The following is a 14806-nucleotide window of genomic DNA, read 5'->3' on the forward strand; positions in this document are numbered from 1 at the left end:
ACATGTACGTGTGTGTCTGTTCGGTGCCTCATTCTATTCTAATCTATTCTCGCATGTTGATCCACTTCTTTGTCTCCGATGGACACAATTATTTCAGGAAGTGTTTGTGTGCGCGCAGCCATACATTCTAATCACATTATTTCCTTCATGTCAATGTAATTAGTGAAATAAATGTTAATTGGTAGCATCACATTTTGTCCTTCAAGTGCCAAAATACAAGGAACATACCTACTCCACTTTATATATTAGGCGACAGTGATAGAAATTATGATGGTAGACAATGGTGAAGAATTAAATTACTTTTTCGTAATTTAATTGCATGTTTTCTGATCATATTATTTTCATCATATGAGTTTTTGACTGAAACTTGGGGGTCACTTTTCTTGGCTTACAAGGTTATTACAACTGACAAATGTATCTGAATGTTTGCAGTAACGGCTATCGGCTGCCAAAACTTGGGGGCAAGGACAGTTTACTTTTTTGCTAGAAAAGTCTTAGCATTAAGAGGTCATAGTGCGGGTGCAACAAGTGGCAAAATGTGGCGGGGGTGGGGAACTCCCCCCTCGCTCCTCCTGGATATTTGGATTAAAATTAATGTCTTATTGGGAATGTAAACACACACACACGGATAAACCAATTCTTTGTTCATTCTGCATAGTATACCCAGGCTTATGAAAGACTATTTTGACAAATTATCGCCCAAAAGTAATAATCAAGTTACATTGAAAAATTTGTTAACTAAGTTGTTATTGGTTTTCTGAAGTAAGTCTTCGTTACTCATGCGGGAGAAGTGATACACGTATGGTTAGGTAAACACATGCACTGAGGTAACAAATAGTTTAAATTTTGTAGAATGTGATTTTGGACACAAGGAATTAATCGAAATTGATCAGTATACCCGGTAATTCATATATTTTTCACAGACGACTTGGGTTGTATGGCGTGACCTTTTCGAAAGCGCTCAAATGTCAACCTCTCTCCTGCGCAGTATACCCTGGAAACTTTAATCTTGCAGGTGAACGTGTCTCTGGCACCTGGAACCACAGTCAAAATAATAATTTGTGGGGGGTTATATTTTCAGTGTCTGCGTGTATTTGTTTTCGTCCTTCGTCACTTTCACTTATCACCATTGAACCTCATCGTCGCCATTAGCCAAATTAGCAGAAAAGTGACTTCACATAGAAAAAATCAGTCGAATCAGCAACAACTTCCTCTTCCAAAAGTGGAGTTTCATTAGGCAGCTAACTCCCTGAACAATAATGTTGTTCTCAGAAAGTCTCAAATATTTGTCTCTGGTAATACACCCTCTTAGAGTGCAACACACATATCTTTGCCATTGCGCACATACCAATCTTCGTTTCGTCTCCCTCTCTCTTAGCATCACGTGTTCTACGCTGCTCGCCATTGTTGCCATATTGTCATTCCATTCCTGGACACACTCGCGCAAACATCATTGAAAACAATTGAATAGCGCTCCAGCTCGCGGTTCACACCGTTCGGCAGGGACGGTAATGTGGCAATATAGCATGGCGAAGTGGTTGCTTCTTTTATGCAGTGCATGTTCATTGGCTAGCTAGTAACTAGTGTTGCCAACTGTAATAATGAAGCACTATTTCTGTCACGGAAGGAGAAAGGCAGTTAAAAGTGACGGTGAGTTTGTTGGATTGGAAACACCATATTTTTATTTTATACTAAGTATTTGGCCAGTTTGACGTTGTGTGCGTGTATTCCGTGTGTGTATGTGAAAGTGCGTGTTTGTTAATGAACGTTAAATTCCATAATCACTCCAGTTCTGTCAAAGTTGAAATCAAAAACCTTGCATAGCCAAGCTCGGGAAATTCACAAATTGTTCATATTTTATAATTTTGGAATTGTTCAAAAGAAATAAATTATGTGGCTCTATGAGCATTTCAACTCTTGGCTCCGGCACGTGTTCTTGTAGAAGTGGCATAGAGTAGGCTGTCATTTTTGCTGTTTAATGCGATGCATATTGTTTTCTGCATTAAAATTGCCATGCTTTGATGAGTGACAAGTTCATGGCACAAAAAAAAAAGAAAAAAAAAAGCTGCGCAGCTTATCGTCTAGTGACAGTATATGTACTCGTTATTGTTGTGGAAGCCGGCATCGTTTGTAAGTGTACAACAAAGGCAACTGACTGTCGTCGATCACAGAGAGGCAAATACTGCTTGAGGAGGAGTGTTGTGGTCCAATTGTCGCGGGTTCGCATGTTATTAATTCTCAAAGCAGTGGTAGTGTCGGTCGTGTATTATCTGTCGTTGCAGTGTAGACGGGTTTTGGGAGTGAACAGTTAGAATGCCACCAGTGCATTAATGCAATGGAAAATAATAAAGTGTTTATTTTGTTTGAAATCACTCAAATAAGAATCACTACGAAGAAGTCTTCTTTGCTGCATTTTTGGTAATTTTACGTATGTGTTAGTCTATTTTGCGAATTTTTAGTCCATATGTATGTAGCTACATACAAAGCAACTTGTTAGTACATATTAATCCTAGTTCTGGTATAATGCATGACGTTTAAAACTCAACGTTGGATAGACCTGAATTCTCTAATTTTCTTGTTGTACGTAACAGCTGTGCATCGGCGCACTGCAGCAATTTTTCTATCTGCTCCATTAGCAACACTGCTTCTTGAGTTGTGTCGCGCATCGCACGGCAGAAATATATGTTTTGGGCTCTACATGAACGCATCTTTTATGGTGGTGATATAACACATTCCCTGTGAGTTTTTCTGTATATTTGTTCTCCAATGGCATAACGTTGTCGCCTTATAATGAAGAGGTTCTGCACAATGCACACTGGTTCGGACTCCACTTTAAACTGTAGGTTTAGTCCCGATTAGCCTATCTGAGCATAAAATTCGACTTAAAAACAAAGAAACAAAATTTTGTTATGGATACTTCGTGACATACCTTTTCTTCTTTACTTCATCTGCATCTACAGGTTCTGTTGAACTTTTCGGCTAAACCTCTGATGCTTCTAAAGTTTAAACCATTCTCATCGTGATTGATTAGTTCTCTGACGTCCTCAAAACAAAGCTTTCCTTCCAACCCACCCCTTCTTCTTTTAATTCTAAGTAAGTTAATCACAAGAAAAATCACATGATTACGTAACTGATAGGCAAAATTTATGTGTGGAACTAGGATTTCTAAAAAGAATTAGCCACCCATTATCAATTCAATAATTCTGTTGCTTTATCCAAATCCACATAACTATTACATCAAAATTAATATACCTCGGTATTGTAGTGGTTATTGTGATTGCTTCTTATTAGTATTTAGTAATAGAACGAATACAAAGTTGTTATTTTGAATACCATGTAGATATTTCAAAATGAAATATAAAAATTGTAATAAAATAAAGAAAGAGATACTTCTGGAATTTCAATGTAGAAATAATTAAAAGTCGAAATAATTTATTGAGTTGCTGGAGGAAGCAACACTGAGGTTTTTATTTGTTTATTTAGAGTTCATACGCAGGCTGGGATTGATATATGTTAAGACCCAGAGCTTACAACACCAAGACCCACCCCACTCCCCTCCACAGTTTCAGTTATAACTTTTCGCCAAGCTACATGAGGTGGTTAGTTATACGTATTTCTACATTTTTACATCACATCCGCTAATTTTTTCTTTATGTGGTACTTTTTAAAGCAGTTCCCCCCCCCCCCCCAGTGAAGGCCCGGAGCTGCAGCCCTCAAGCTCACTCTAAATCCTGATCTCGTTTTGACCATACCCTGCATAATTTGCGCCCCCTAAGCCTACTAGCTGCTTCTAATCATAGAAGTATTCAGTTGGTCACAGTTTTCTTGTTTCAAGATCTCTAGTAATTCCTTTTGCTTTCTAATGACAAAGTTAAATCAGCTTTTTATGGGATTATGATATGTGAACATTTCTAGTATAGATAATATGATAATATTCATTAGTACTTGTAATGAACACCAGAATACACTAATTTATTGCAACATTCACATATCTCTAAGTATATGTACTTAGTGAATTTGATTGGGTGGGCAATCGAGTGGGCACAGGAATTTTTGGGTGGGCGCGCCCACCCCTGTCGCCGTCCCTGCGTTTCATGGTAAGGTAACAGATGTACTTTACTTCACAGTAGCACATCTCCACAAGCTAAAAAAAGGAAAACATTCATGAACAACATAATCTTAAACCATGCAAAATATTTCACTTTCTTGAGGGGAGTACAGAGGGTCAATTGTACTGGCTGAGACAATTATCAAATGTTACAGCACAGCCAATTGTAAGGACAGAACCATTTTCTAAAATAATTTTTCAAATTCCATTTACTTTTTTGGTTGTGATAGGTAGGTTAGGCAATTTGATTAAATCTTTCTTTCTAATAGATATGTTTTGTCACTGTTTATCTGTTGTGGTAATTTGATATATATTTCAGTGATTTTATATTAGCACTGTTTTATTGGACGTCATGTTAATTTGATATATTCACTTATATGCAGGATACAGCATACTCTCACCTGTTCATAACAATGGTTTTTATGTTGTTGTTTTTGTATTTTATTATGGTTGTCACCATGTAGGAGGATATTCACTTATGAATCAATAGTGCCTGAAATATTGTAAAATTCCTTTAAAAATATAAATATTGATTAACAGTTTCATACATCGGAGACACATTTAAATCGGATATTTTGTCTTTCTTGTGGTTAGTACTTACCAATTATGTATTGCGGAACATAGTGGAAGGTGCCATTATGCTTTTTGCATGAAAACAAACACTTTTTCTGCTAAAATAAACCATTTTCCTTAATGCTACGGAAAGCACGTCACGGTGCGATATCGCTTGCTTTGCGAATGGTAACGCTTCTTTTGTTTTTGAATATCAATGTTTCCAACTCTATTGTGCATGAAAGTTGTAAAAAACCGGGGATCACGTCTGGAAATTGTACATTTTGATGAAACATTGTTCGTTAGCCCCACAAACCATTGACGTTAGCCCCACAAACCATTGACGTTAGCCCCAAAAACCATCCATGGGTAGCCCCACAAACCATTGACATTAGCCCCAAAAACCATCCACGGGTAGCCCCACGAACCATTCACACGAGGTTAGGTTAGGTTCCATTAGCACCCATTTCACCCCTAAATTCATTTAAAAACCATTTTCCTTTCTCGACAAAAAACCGCACGTTTGGAAACCCTGATTCCACTAGCGAGATCGCGTGACTTCCGACGCTAGAGCCATCTGCAGGTACATCTTGGAAACAATAGCATGATGTTGTCGATTTTCCCAAAATGCTCAATATTATTACATGAAAAGTGATTATTTATTGTTTTTCTGCATTGTACGATGAAGTTTTAGGAAGAATATATATCTACGAAGGTTGTAAACCTTGGAGAAACTCATTTCCGTAAGTAGTTTCTTGTGTAAAATTGAAGAAATGTGTCTCCGATGTATGAAACTGTTACCAGTATTGTATACGGGCATGTGGAAATGGGAAGTTGGGAGTTCAAATTCTGACCAAAAGTGGCAGAAAAGTGATGTTAGATAACCAAATTACAAATGCTCTAAAATATGAACCTACAAAAATGTGTACATACTCCTGACTATAACTCTTATATACAGTTTGGTGTAGAATTAACTGTGTAATGTTTATCCAAAAATGAGGACACTTCCCTATATCACCCTGTACAAGGTAAAATAATGTCTACACTGATTTTGGTTCAAGGGGTTAACAGCTTTGCATTAAGAATATTACTTTTATTTTGATTTGCAGTTCTTACAAGCACATACACATTTTACTGTAGTGTTCACACAAGAAGAGTGTGTGTTTATTTTGTGTGTGTATTTATGTAGACAGACAATAGTAATAAGATTAGAAGTAATGTGTAATGTACACAACAATTTGTATTGCAGACTGAAAAAATCTCAAGGTTACTCTGTAGTATGCCAAGGAATGTCAGGGTTGTGTGTTCAAATTCTGGCCATGACACTACTTTAACTTGCGTTTGAATGATTGACAGCTTTTTATTTGTTATGAACAGTGTGCTAGCTCAGTGACCAAGCATGTTACCTGGTCGACTTCCAATCTCACCACCGAAGTTCCCAGGTTCATATCCCAGCATGCTCATTGGTCCCTTCATCAAATTCAACAAATCTTCACAGTTAGCCAAAAAGTGTAAGAAAAGTAATACTAAATTTTTTAAAAAAAAACTTATTAAGAGTAAGAATATTAGTGTATATAATATCAACAATTATGCATGTTCATACTCACGTACATCTAAAATTTCAGAATTCACCAAGTCCAGCCATGATCAGAAGCCTGTTCCAAAGGGGTTCTGTAGTCCAAGGAGCTCTGAAATTTCAGACATGTGCAGCTTCTACAAGCTCAAAATTAGAAGGGAAGGTTGCTGTTGTTACAGCCTCTACGAATGGGTAAGGGCAATTACTGGAGAAGTGAAACTGGAATGTGTGATTCTCAGATATTATTAGTCAGTCGTGTTATCTTTCATGTGCATATTGTTAAAAAAAAGTCTTCAGGTTTGTTTTCACATCACAAAGATTTGATAAGTGAATCATGTGTAAATCAGTAAATGTCCAGCCTGTTATCAACCTCTTGCTGTATTTTTCCCAGCACATCTCTGTTGCCATGAATCACACACAATTGTATGCTTGATTTCTTCCACATTTTGTGGCAAAGGCAACACCTACAGGTAATACCATGTCAAATGAACCAGTTCATGAATTTTCAATATTATGAATTTCGCTATTTTTTGGCGTGTATGTTTCTCTTGAAAAACTGATACCAACTTGTTTTAAAGAAAACTGTCAGAACATTTTTTTAAAGTGCATTTGTCAGTAGTTAAAAGCAATTGAAGATAGCATCTGTACTACCTCAATGCTTACTGCTTCTTTTGAAGATTGAATGTTGTGATTTGTATAGTTTACTTTATGGTTTGAAAAACATAATGAGGGTTGGTTCATGCATGATGTGGCAACGAATCATATTTGACTACATACATAAAAAAATCCACACCCTGGCTAGAAGAAAATGTATAACAATTGCATCACCGCTTTCTTAACTGTCAACAACATTTGTTTCAGAACAATAAAATCATAGACAAATGTGCTGTATTTCTTGAGCAACAAGTAGTGCACACTGTTAAAGAAGCAGCATTCCATTGAAATTGTATCTTTTTTAGTATTGGATTTGCGATCGCCCGTCGCTTGGCTCAAGATGGGGCAAAAGTTATGATAAGCAGCAGGAAGGAGAAGAACGTTGCAGATGCTGTTTCAGAATTGACCAAGGAGGGATTAAATGTCAGTGGACTTGTGTGCCATGTGGCAAAAGCTGAAGACAGGGACAAGCTTTTCAAAGAGGTATGTACCTCGACTCTGTGTTCGAATGTGTTAAGTGGTCAATTTTCAGTTTTGAAACTGACGATCTCAAGTTTAATACCTGCCCTGGGCCTGGCTGTTCTTTTTGAGTGTCCGTTATTCAATGTCATTAATCGTCAGTCATCCTCATTGCTATTAGACAAAAGTGGCAGTATTGTTCATGAATCTTAAATTCAAAAAGTATTCTAAAATACAAAAACTTCTTTGTACTTACGATTCGTGAGTATCTGGTTTCCAATCAACAACGTTTCGAGAACAACTGTTCCTTTCTTCAGGTTCTTAAGTTACATAGGCTATCCAAAATACGCCATAGCCACGTCAATACTTTTCTCCCAAAATTCCAGGAACAAGGAAACAGGTTTGGAAACTTCGTGTATTGGAAAACCAGATACTCACGAATTGCAAGCACAAAATAGTATTTGTATTTTAGAATACTTTTTGAATTGAAATCAGTGAGTAATCTGCACAACAACTAATTATGGATTTGTTCATGCTTAATTGTAAAATACAAATCAGTAAAAAAGTTACATAATGTTTCGTGCCACTCCAATGGCGTAGTGGTAATGCTGTTGCCCTTGTAATCAAGGGGTTATTGTTGTGACACCCAGTGGAAGCACATAGTGGTTTGGATCCCACTTTAAACTTTTAAGTCCAGTCCTGATTAGCCTTTCTTTGCATAAAGTGGACTCAAAGCAACAAGCATAATGTTTCTTTCTAGAACCAGATAGTTTGCCATTCTTTCTGTTTTGGTGGGCGTAACTTTGGGAGTGGGGCGGACAGAATCGATAAGTTTTCATCCCATATAAATAGTGTCCAGGATTATTTGCTAAATAACTGTTACATTTGCAAAATCACCAATATTATTATTTAGCTCCTCAGGTCTTAGGATGTTAAATGCAAGTAAGTGTATTACGTAAGTCAGGGGGGTTACTGTACCTCACTAGAAGAGAACAGAAGCAACCGTGAGTCAAAAATAAGCAATTGTGTAGTGCATGACATCTAATTTCCCTGTTCCTTGCACATTTTGGATATTTCTCCCTTTTTCCCTTTCCTATAGTTTTTGGTTGCTAAATTCTTGTGAAAATTCCCTGCTGGAAACCACTGCTTCCACTTGGCTAGGATTTGCAGCGATAAGAATACTTCCCACCCCCTCCTCCCGGCATGGCGAAACAAAACAAGTACCTGCAGGACAATCCCAAGCCCATTCAAGGCATTGTCTGTTCTGTTCAACCACATGGCCGCTTTATTTTTAGCTTCCACCTTGTAAAACGGCAAACGCAGGATCACCTCTCCCCTCCCCTCCCCCTTGCCATCAGTGAAAGAACAGGTCGAACCTCCATGGTCGTGCGGTTCATGAAAAACTTTTGGTATAGAATGGGATGGGGAAAAGGCTGCTTCTGTTGGAAAACACGTCTTCTTGCAAATTTATGACACGAACTAGCTTTGAGAAGAAAACGTATAAAGTGGGAAAACAAAGTTTTGTCAAACGTAAAATCGAGGTAAACATCATATCCTTTAGCATGGCACTCGGCTGGGACTCTCGCTGCTGAAGTAAATTCGGGGGGGGGGGGGGGGGTTGTAAGGGTACCTTCCACATAGGCACCCAAACGTCAACTTCACTTCCACATAGTACATCCTGGACTGCAGCTTTTAACCTAAGTCAGAATATTTTAAGATTTTAGTTATGCAACATTAGAGTTGTTATTTGTAACGGTAAGGGGCTGGCCCCCGTATAATGTGACTGGTTCAAAATAGCCTAAGTGCTGATGCACCCAAAATTTCAAATTCAAAAAGTAAAATCGGGGTTCCACTGTATTATGTAATATCCAGCTGCAGTTATGCACATTTTAAAGATCAGACATATCCATAATTTCTCATTCTATTTCAGACTGTGAAGAAATTTGGAGGAATCGATATCTTGGTTTCCAATGCTGGCACAAACCCTTCTCTAGCTCCGCTTTTTGAGGTAAGTGAATAGATCACTCAGGTTCTTTTTAACTTTCTGTAAGATTGTTTGCATTAAGTACAAAATAATTCTGGAATTCTGCATACAATTTAATTCATGATAAATTTAAATAAAACTACTTAAGGCTACGAGGGACAATTTTGCACCAGGTGGGCATACAGCAAACCCTCATTAACACGAATCCCAAGGGACCGAAAAGTCAATAGTTCGTGTTAAAAAAATTCATGCTAACCGGGGACTCAAATTTTATTTCTACTTCCTCTAGGATTTTCAGTTTTGTTTGCAGGTCTATGCCTATCTGCTTCCTCTTGGCCATGACTCCCGTCTTACTGCATGCAACTTGATGTTTATCGTACTTTTTAAAGAATAAAAAAACACATCTGAACACACAACTGAATTTGTTGGTTAAATACGTATAAGCTCATTGTTGACGCGATGATCGCGATTGTCGAGCAATTGCACCCAAGTTTTAATCTTGATATTTCTCGTACTGGCTATGTTTTAAAGAATAGAAAAACACATTTGAACACATTGTTGATCTGAATTTGTTGGTTACAATACTGTATAAGTTGATTGTTGACAAGATGATAGAGATTGTTGAGCGATTTCTTACATACCTAGCAGAGGAAAGACAAAGGAAAAACTTTGAAAGTTCGTGTTAAATGAGATCTAAACAACAGTTCGTAATTCGTGGTAACCGAAATTCGTGTTAACCGACAAAACTTACTATAAGATATAATACATCCCTGCCGGGACCAACATTTTGTTCATGTTAACCGAGTGTTCGTCTTAAGCGAGTTTGTGTTAACGAGGGTTTACTCTATATTTCAATAATGTCAAAATGTGAACTACTATTTAAAAAGCGACAGAGGCGAAAGAGATCATGAATTTCTTCCATGTAGGAAGTGGAAGTGGTTTTTAAAGTTGATTATTAAGCTAGATATGATCTGTGAAATTGAAAAAGTATTTACAGGATCACATATATTTCTTATGGAGAGGGAATTTCAATTTTAAGTTACATCTAATCAAATGGATGTTTTGACTTTTCCAACCGCAAATGAAATATAGAGCCTGTTCATATGTTTTTCTACATCATCGGAAGTTTTACATTCCAAGGAGGACCAGTAATATAATACTCGTATAAGCGTAATGCTAATCTTTATCCTCGTCCTACAACAATCCAGCACACAGACCTCCTGTGCAGTTTGAAGACAGTATCGGTGTTCAAAACTCGACCTTCACTTCAGTATCATTTAGTACCTAATGTATTATTTATCAAACTATACCTCAATCAAAAAAGAAAAATACTAATGTGTGAAAGATGCTTTTTCATTTCGATAATGATTAAAAAAGTACAAAATTTAAATTGAACAAGATTTGCAGTTTATTGCATTCCTCTTGTAGCTAGTCAACCACTTTTCACAAAAGTCAAAAGCAGTCTCAAATTTCCGTCTTTTGATATTTGAAGGATTCAGAGCACAAATGGCGTAATTACACTTTTCATGGAAATTCTGTTACATGATATATTCTATGAAGTATCAACATTTCAGTGCAAGAAGTATCTTCTAAGTTTCAAGTTCTTGCTCACAGAGGCACCACTATGGTTGTGTTCCAATAGCTAAACACAGGACTAAGCTATCTAAATGTGCCTTTTTCTCAAAACTGTCTTGAATGGAGTTAGGCCACTTGTGATGTGAACCCTTTATTTATAAAAAGAAGCAGTCAGTGTTATTTGGTAAGGGAGCTTTCAGACTGAAGCGACATGGGTTTCACCCCAAAGTAACAAGGTACGTGGACTTCTTCAGTCTACAAGTCTACTTGTGCATGCCAAGTAGGCCAATACGAAACAATGCAATGCAATTAGAAAGGGCCCAGCCTGAGTTACATGCAATGTTCATGTTGCAGCTTGTCATGTTGCTTTGTTCAAAATGTTACATTTATTATTATTATTGGTTTCTGAGCAAGAACATGTTGTTCGTCAATTGTTGCTTCAGTCCAAAAGTGCCCTTAACCTTTAGTGACCAGATGGGAAAAGGGTTTCCCAGTACCATGTGGTTAACAATTAACGTAAGATTTCTTGAAAGCTTCACATGGTATTTCAGTTCCATCTTTTTTGTGCATTATTATACAAAATTATAGAACAAATTTACATCAGGGATCAACTGTTATTTATAAAATGACCTCACAGCTGCAACACTGATCAGGAGAGATTCAAAACACAATATTTCTCATTTTAAAGATGGCGCCATAGACTTAACACCAGTGAAGAGTAATGGATTATTGCCATCTGGAACACATTCAATATCACCGTGCATGTTTACCACACCAGCATTCTTACAAACAGAAGAGGAAGTTCGACAATGATTTCAGGTTGCAGGCACAGTGGCTCATAAGTGACTGCACAGAGATTCCAAATATTCTTCTTCTGGAGGTATACAGGCGCTAACTCAGACTTCAAAATATATGTAGATCAGCAATGGGTCTATGTTCAACTACATCAAACTTGTGCAACTTTACATGTAGAAATCTACTAGATAAAAAGCAAAAACCAATATACTCTCTCTCGTACATATGAAGGCATGACAGTCGAATTACAAAATAAATTATCCATTGCTGATGAAAAGATTCTCTCGTGTGAGTTGTAGAAAAACTTCCAAGCTAACGAGAGCTACACTCATCTTCAGGGTAGAAGTAAAATTGTATCTTTTTATTTTCAGATGGAAGAAAGAGCATGGGACAAATTGTTTGAAATAAATGTGAAAGCAGGATTTCTTTTGACGAAAGAAGCTGTTCCTTACATTCGGCAAAGAGGTGGAGGTTCCGTAGTCTACATTGCATCAATTGCAGGCTATCAACCACTCAATGTAAGATTTTAGTAAATATTTTGTGAATGACACCAGTGGATGTTGGAAATCTATTGAATTATGTATTACTATATATGGGAGGCTCAGGAGTAATATTTAATAACCAACAAAAGTATGGATCCTAGAAAAATAACACCATTAAGTTTGTCCTTTGTGTTGTGTCGTATGCGTTACATAGATGTTTCTGCCAATTAGTGGCTGCTTTTGTGCAGAAACTGGATCCAATGTTAAATCTAGGGATGTGCTGAATCCGATTACGGATGTATGAAAATCTGCCGAAATTGACACATCGGAATCGGCAAAAATCCGATATTTAAACCGGTACAGATTATACTAGAGTTTTTACCTTCTAAGTTTTATATTTTAGTTTTGTAAGATTTATTAAAAATTTGGTTATGATTCGTAATTATTGTAGAGTTTTTGTAATAAAATTATTGCAGAGGATCAACCTAACTATAAATCGGAAATAAAACAGTACATTGCTGAACTAGGATCTGCTGTTGTATTGGAAATTCAAAAATGAATATTCAAACCTGAAGCAAATCCTGAGAAAATACTTGGGCATACCTGCCGCATCAGTATTCAGTGATTGAGTGTTCATTGTTGCTGAACAGACTTGAGATAAGAGAAGAAGTAGGTTGCTTGCTGAAGTGCTTCCAAATCTCGTGTTTCTGAAGTTGAATCTGGCAGAACAGGAATTCATTTTGCATTTCAAAGAACTGCTTGTGTACTAATTGTAAAATCTCTTGAGAATCCATGTTCTTCTTAAAGGTTCACATAACCACATTTTGTAGATACAAATGTACATTCGCATCTCTTGAGAATATATATGTATATACATATGATATGCAATAGAAATGTACATAGAAAATGTATTTTTGTCATGCTGAAAATAACATCCTATTTCTGTTTAATAATCTTATGTATCGGAATCGGTTAAATATCGACATCGGTATCGGTTCCAAAAATTATCGGTGAGTACATCGGCATCGGTAAATTTTCAGCTTCGTCACATCCCTAGTTAAATCAGTTTCAAACAGAATGTCGACTAAGTAACAGAACTTAAAAAGGTTCAGTTTTGGCATGCACTAACTTATTTTACTCAAGCTTTCACAACATCATGTGGCTTCTTCAGGAGTTAGGACAAGTATCATTGTGGCTGCCTAGCTGACAATTAGTAAAAAGGAAGTGTGGCCATCTTTACTAATTGTCAGCTAGGCAACCAATTTGATTCTTATCCTAACTCCTGAAGAAGCCACATGATGTTGTGAAAGCTTGAGTAAAAGAAGTTAGTACATGCCAAAACGGGACCTTTTTGTATGGTGGAACCACAGGCAAGAGAGCCTGCACAGACCCGTGAGTCTTCTGCACCGTACTCCTGCATGTAGGGGAGGGACAAAGTGGAGCCTGCTTCTTTATGGCCCCAGTTGAATGGATGAAGGGGAAAATGCGTGGAGGATTTTCACAGAATTTTCTTTTGTGGTCGCTCTGTAACTTCTGCTACTTAGTGAAATGATGGCATGTGTTGTAAGTTACGCTTTATCTAGAATGTATGTTATTAAGTTTTAATTGTATGCTGCTCATATGATATATGAGCAGTTCCTGAAAAATGAATATACAATACATATGTTTCTAAAGACATCACGTGCGGTAGCTCAGTTGGTAGAGCATCTGGCTACCATGCGAAAGACCCAGGTTCGAATTCCGGGCAGGCGATCTGGACCTGGAAATTTTCCAGTCATTTCCCTGTGTCTGTGCGGCTCTGAGGCCCACCCAGTCTCATAAATGGGTACCTGGGGGTTAAAGGTGGCATGATGAAACACGAAACACGTCATCACAACTATGGCTGAGATCAAGAATATGTGGAGCTCTGTACCTCAATGTCACCCCTTATGCCTTCATGGCATTTGTGCACATGTACAGAGGAACCTTTGTCTTTTGTCTTTCTAAACTCTAAAATTTGTCTGTAAAAAACACACCTCATCAAGTATTACTCCACTAACTTTGATTCAGAAAATCCAGATTCATATAGGTTGCCAACCGTCAGTATCTTCTCTTCATATTTATCTTTATATAGTGCTGACAGAATATATTTGAAGAAATGCTGCTATGCAAGAAGAAGGTCTAATACTTGTAAATTTCCTGGATTATATTTTTTCAATATGTTTCATGAATCATACAAATAAATAAAATATAAATATGTTTATACATGGTGTTTTTTTTGTTTGTTTTTTTGTTTTTTTAACCATTCAGAAATCCATTGCAATCAAGCAATTGCACCAGCATTGCGCAAAATAATGGATTTTATGTATACATGGCAGATACTTAATATTCTCATGTGATTCTTGAATATTTTAAAGCATAAGTCTGGTAAAGAGATGCTTATGATTGGAGTGAAATACTTATACACTAATATAATACATATTTTGAACTTTTAATTGTTACAATTTTCAAGCATTGTTATCTGTGAGTATTGGTTCAAAGTGATATCCTCTCAGTCTAATTTCCACATACAGTAATTAACAAAGTGAATGAAAAATACAGTAATCATTTAATAATGGATCCATAGAATATGTTTCGGTTGT

The 14806-nt window shown here is 36.9% G+C and overlaps 1 protein-coding gene across 3 annotated transcripts in view; it reads left to right on the plus strand.

The window, feature by feature from the left end:
- Positions 1–14806, plus strand: part of Dhrs4 (Dehydrogenase/reductase 4) — an 87489-nt gene that overhangs the window by 61329 nt on the left and 11354 nt on the right. For all 3 annotated transcript variants that reach the window (XM_083143745.1, XM_083143743.1, XM_083143744.1), the window contains exons 2-5: positions 6286–6428; positions 7196–7373; positions 9280–9357; positions 12075–12221. In XM_083143745.1, coding sequence (XP_082999871.1) covers positions 6304–6428; positions 7196–7373; positions 9280–9357; positions 12075–12221 — 528 coding nt within the window. In that variant the 5' untranslated portion in view covers positions 6286–6303. The remainder of the gene's footprint in view (positions 1–6285; positions 6429–7195; positions 7374–9279; positions 9358–12074; positions 12222–14806) is intronic.

The sequence above is a fragment of the Lepisma saccharinum genome, chromosome 22, assembly GCF_977018435.1.
Source record: "Lepisma saccharinum chromosome 22, izLepSacc3.1, whole genome shotgun sequence".
NCBI lineage: Eukaryota > Metazoa > Arthropoda > Insecta > Zygentoma > Lepismatidae > Lepisma > Lepisma saccharinum.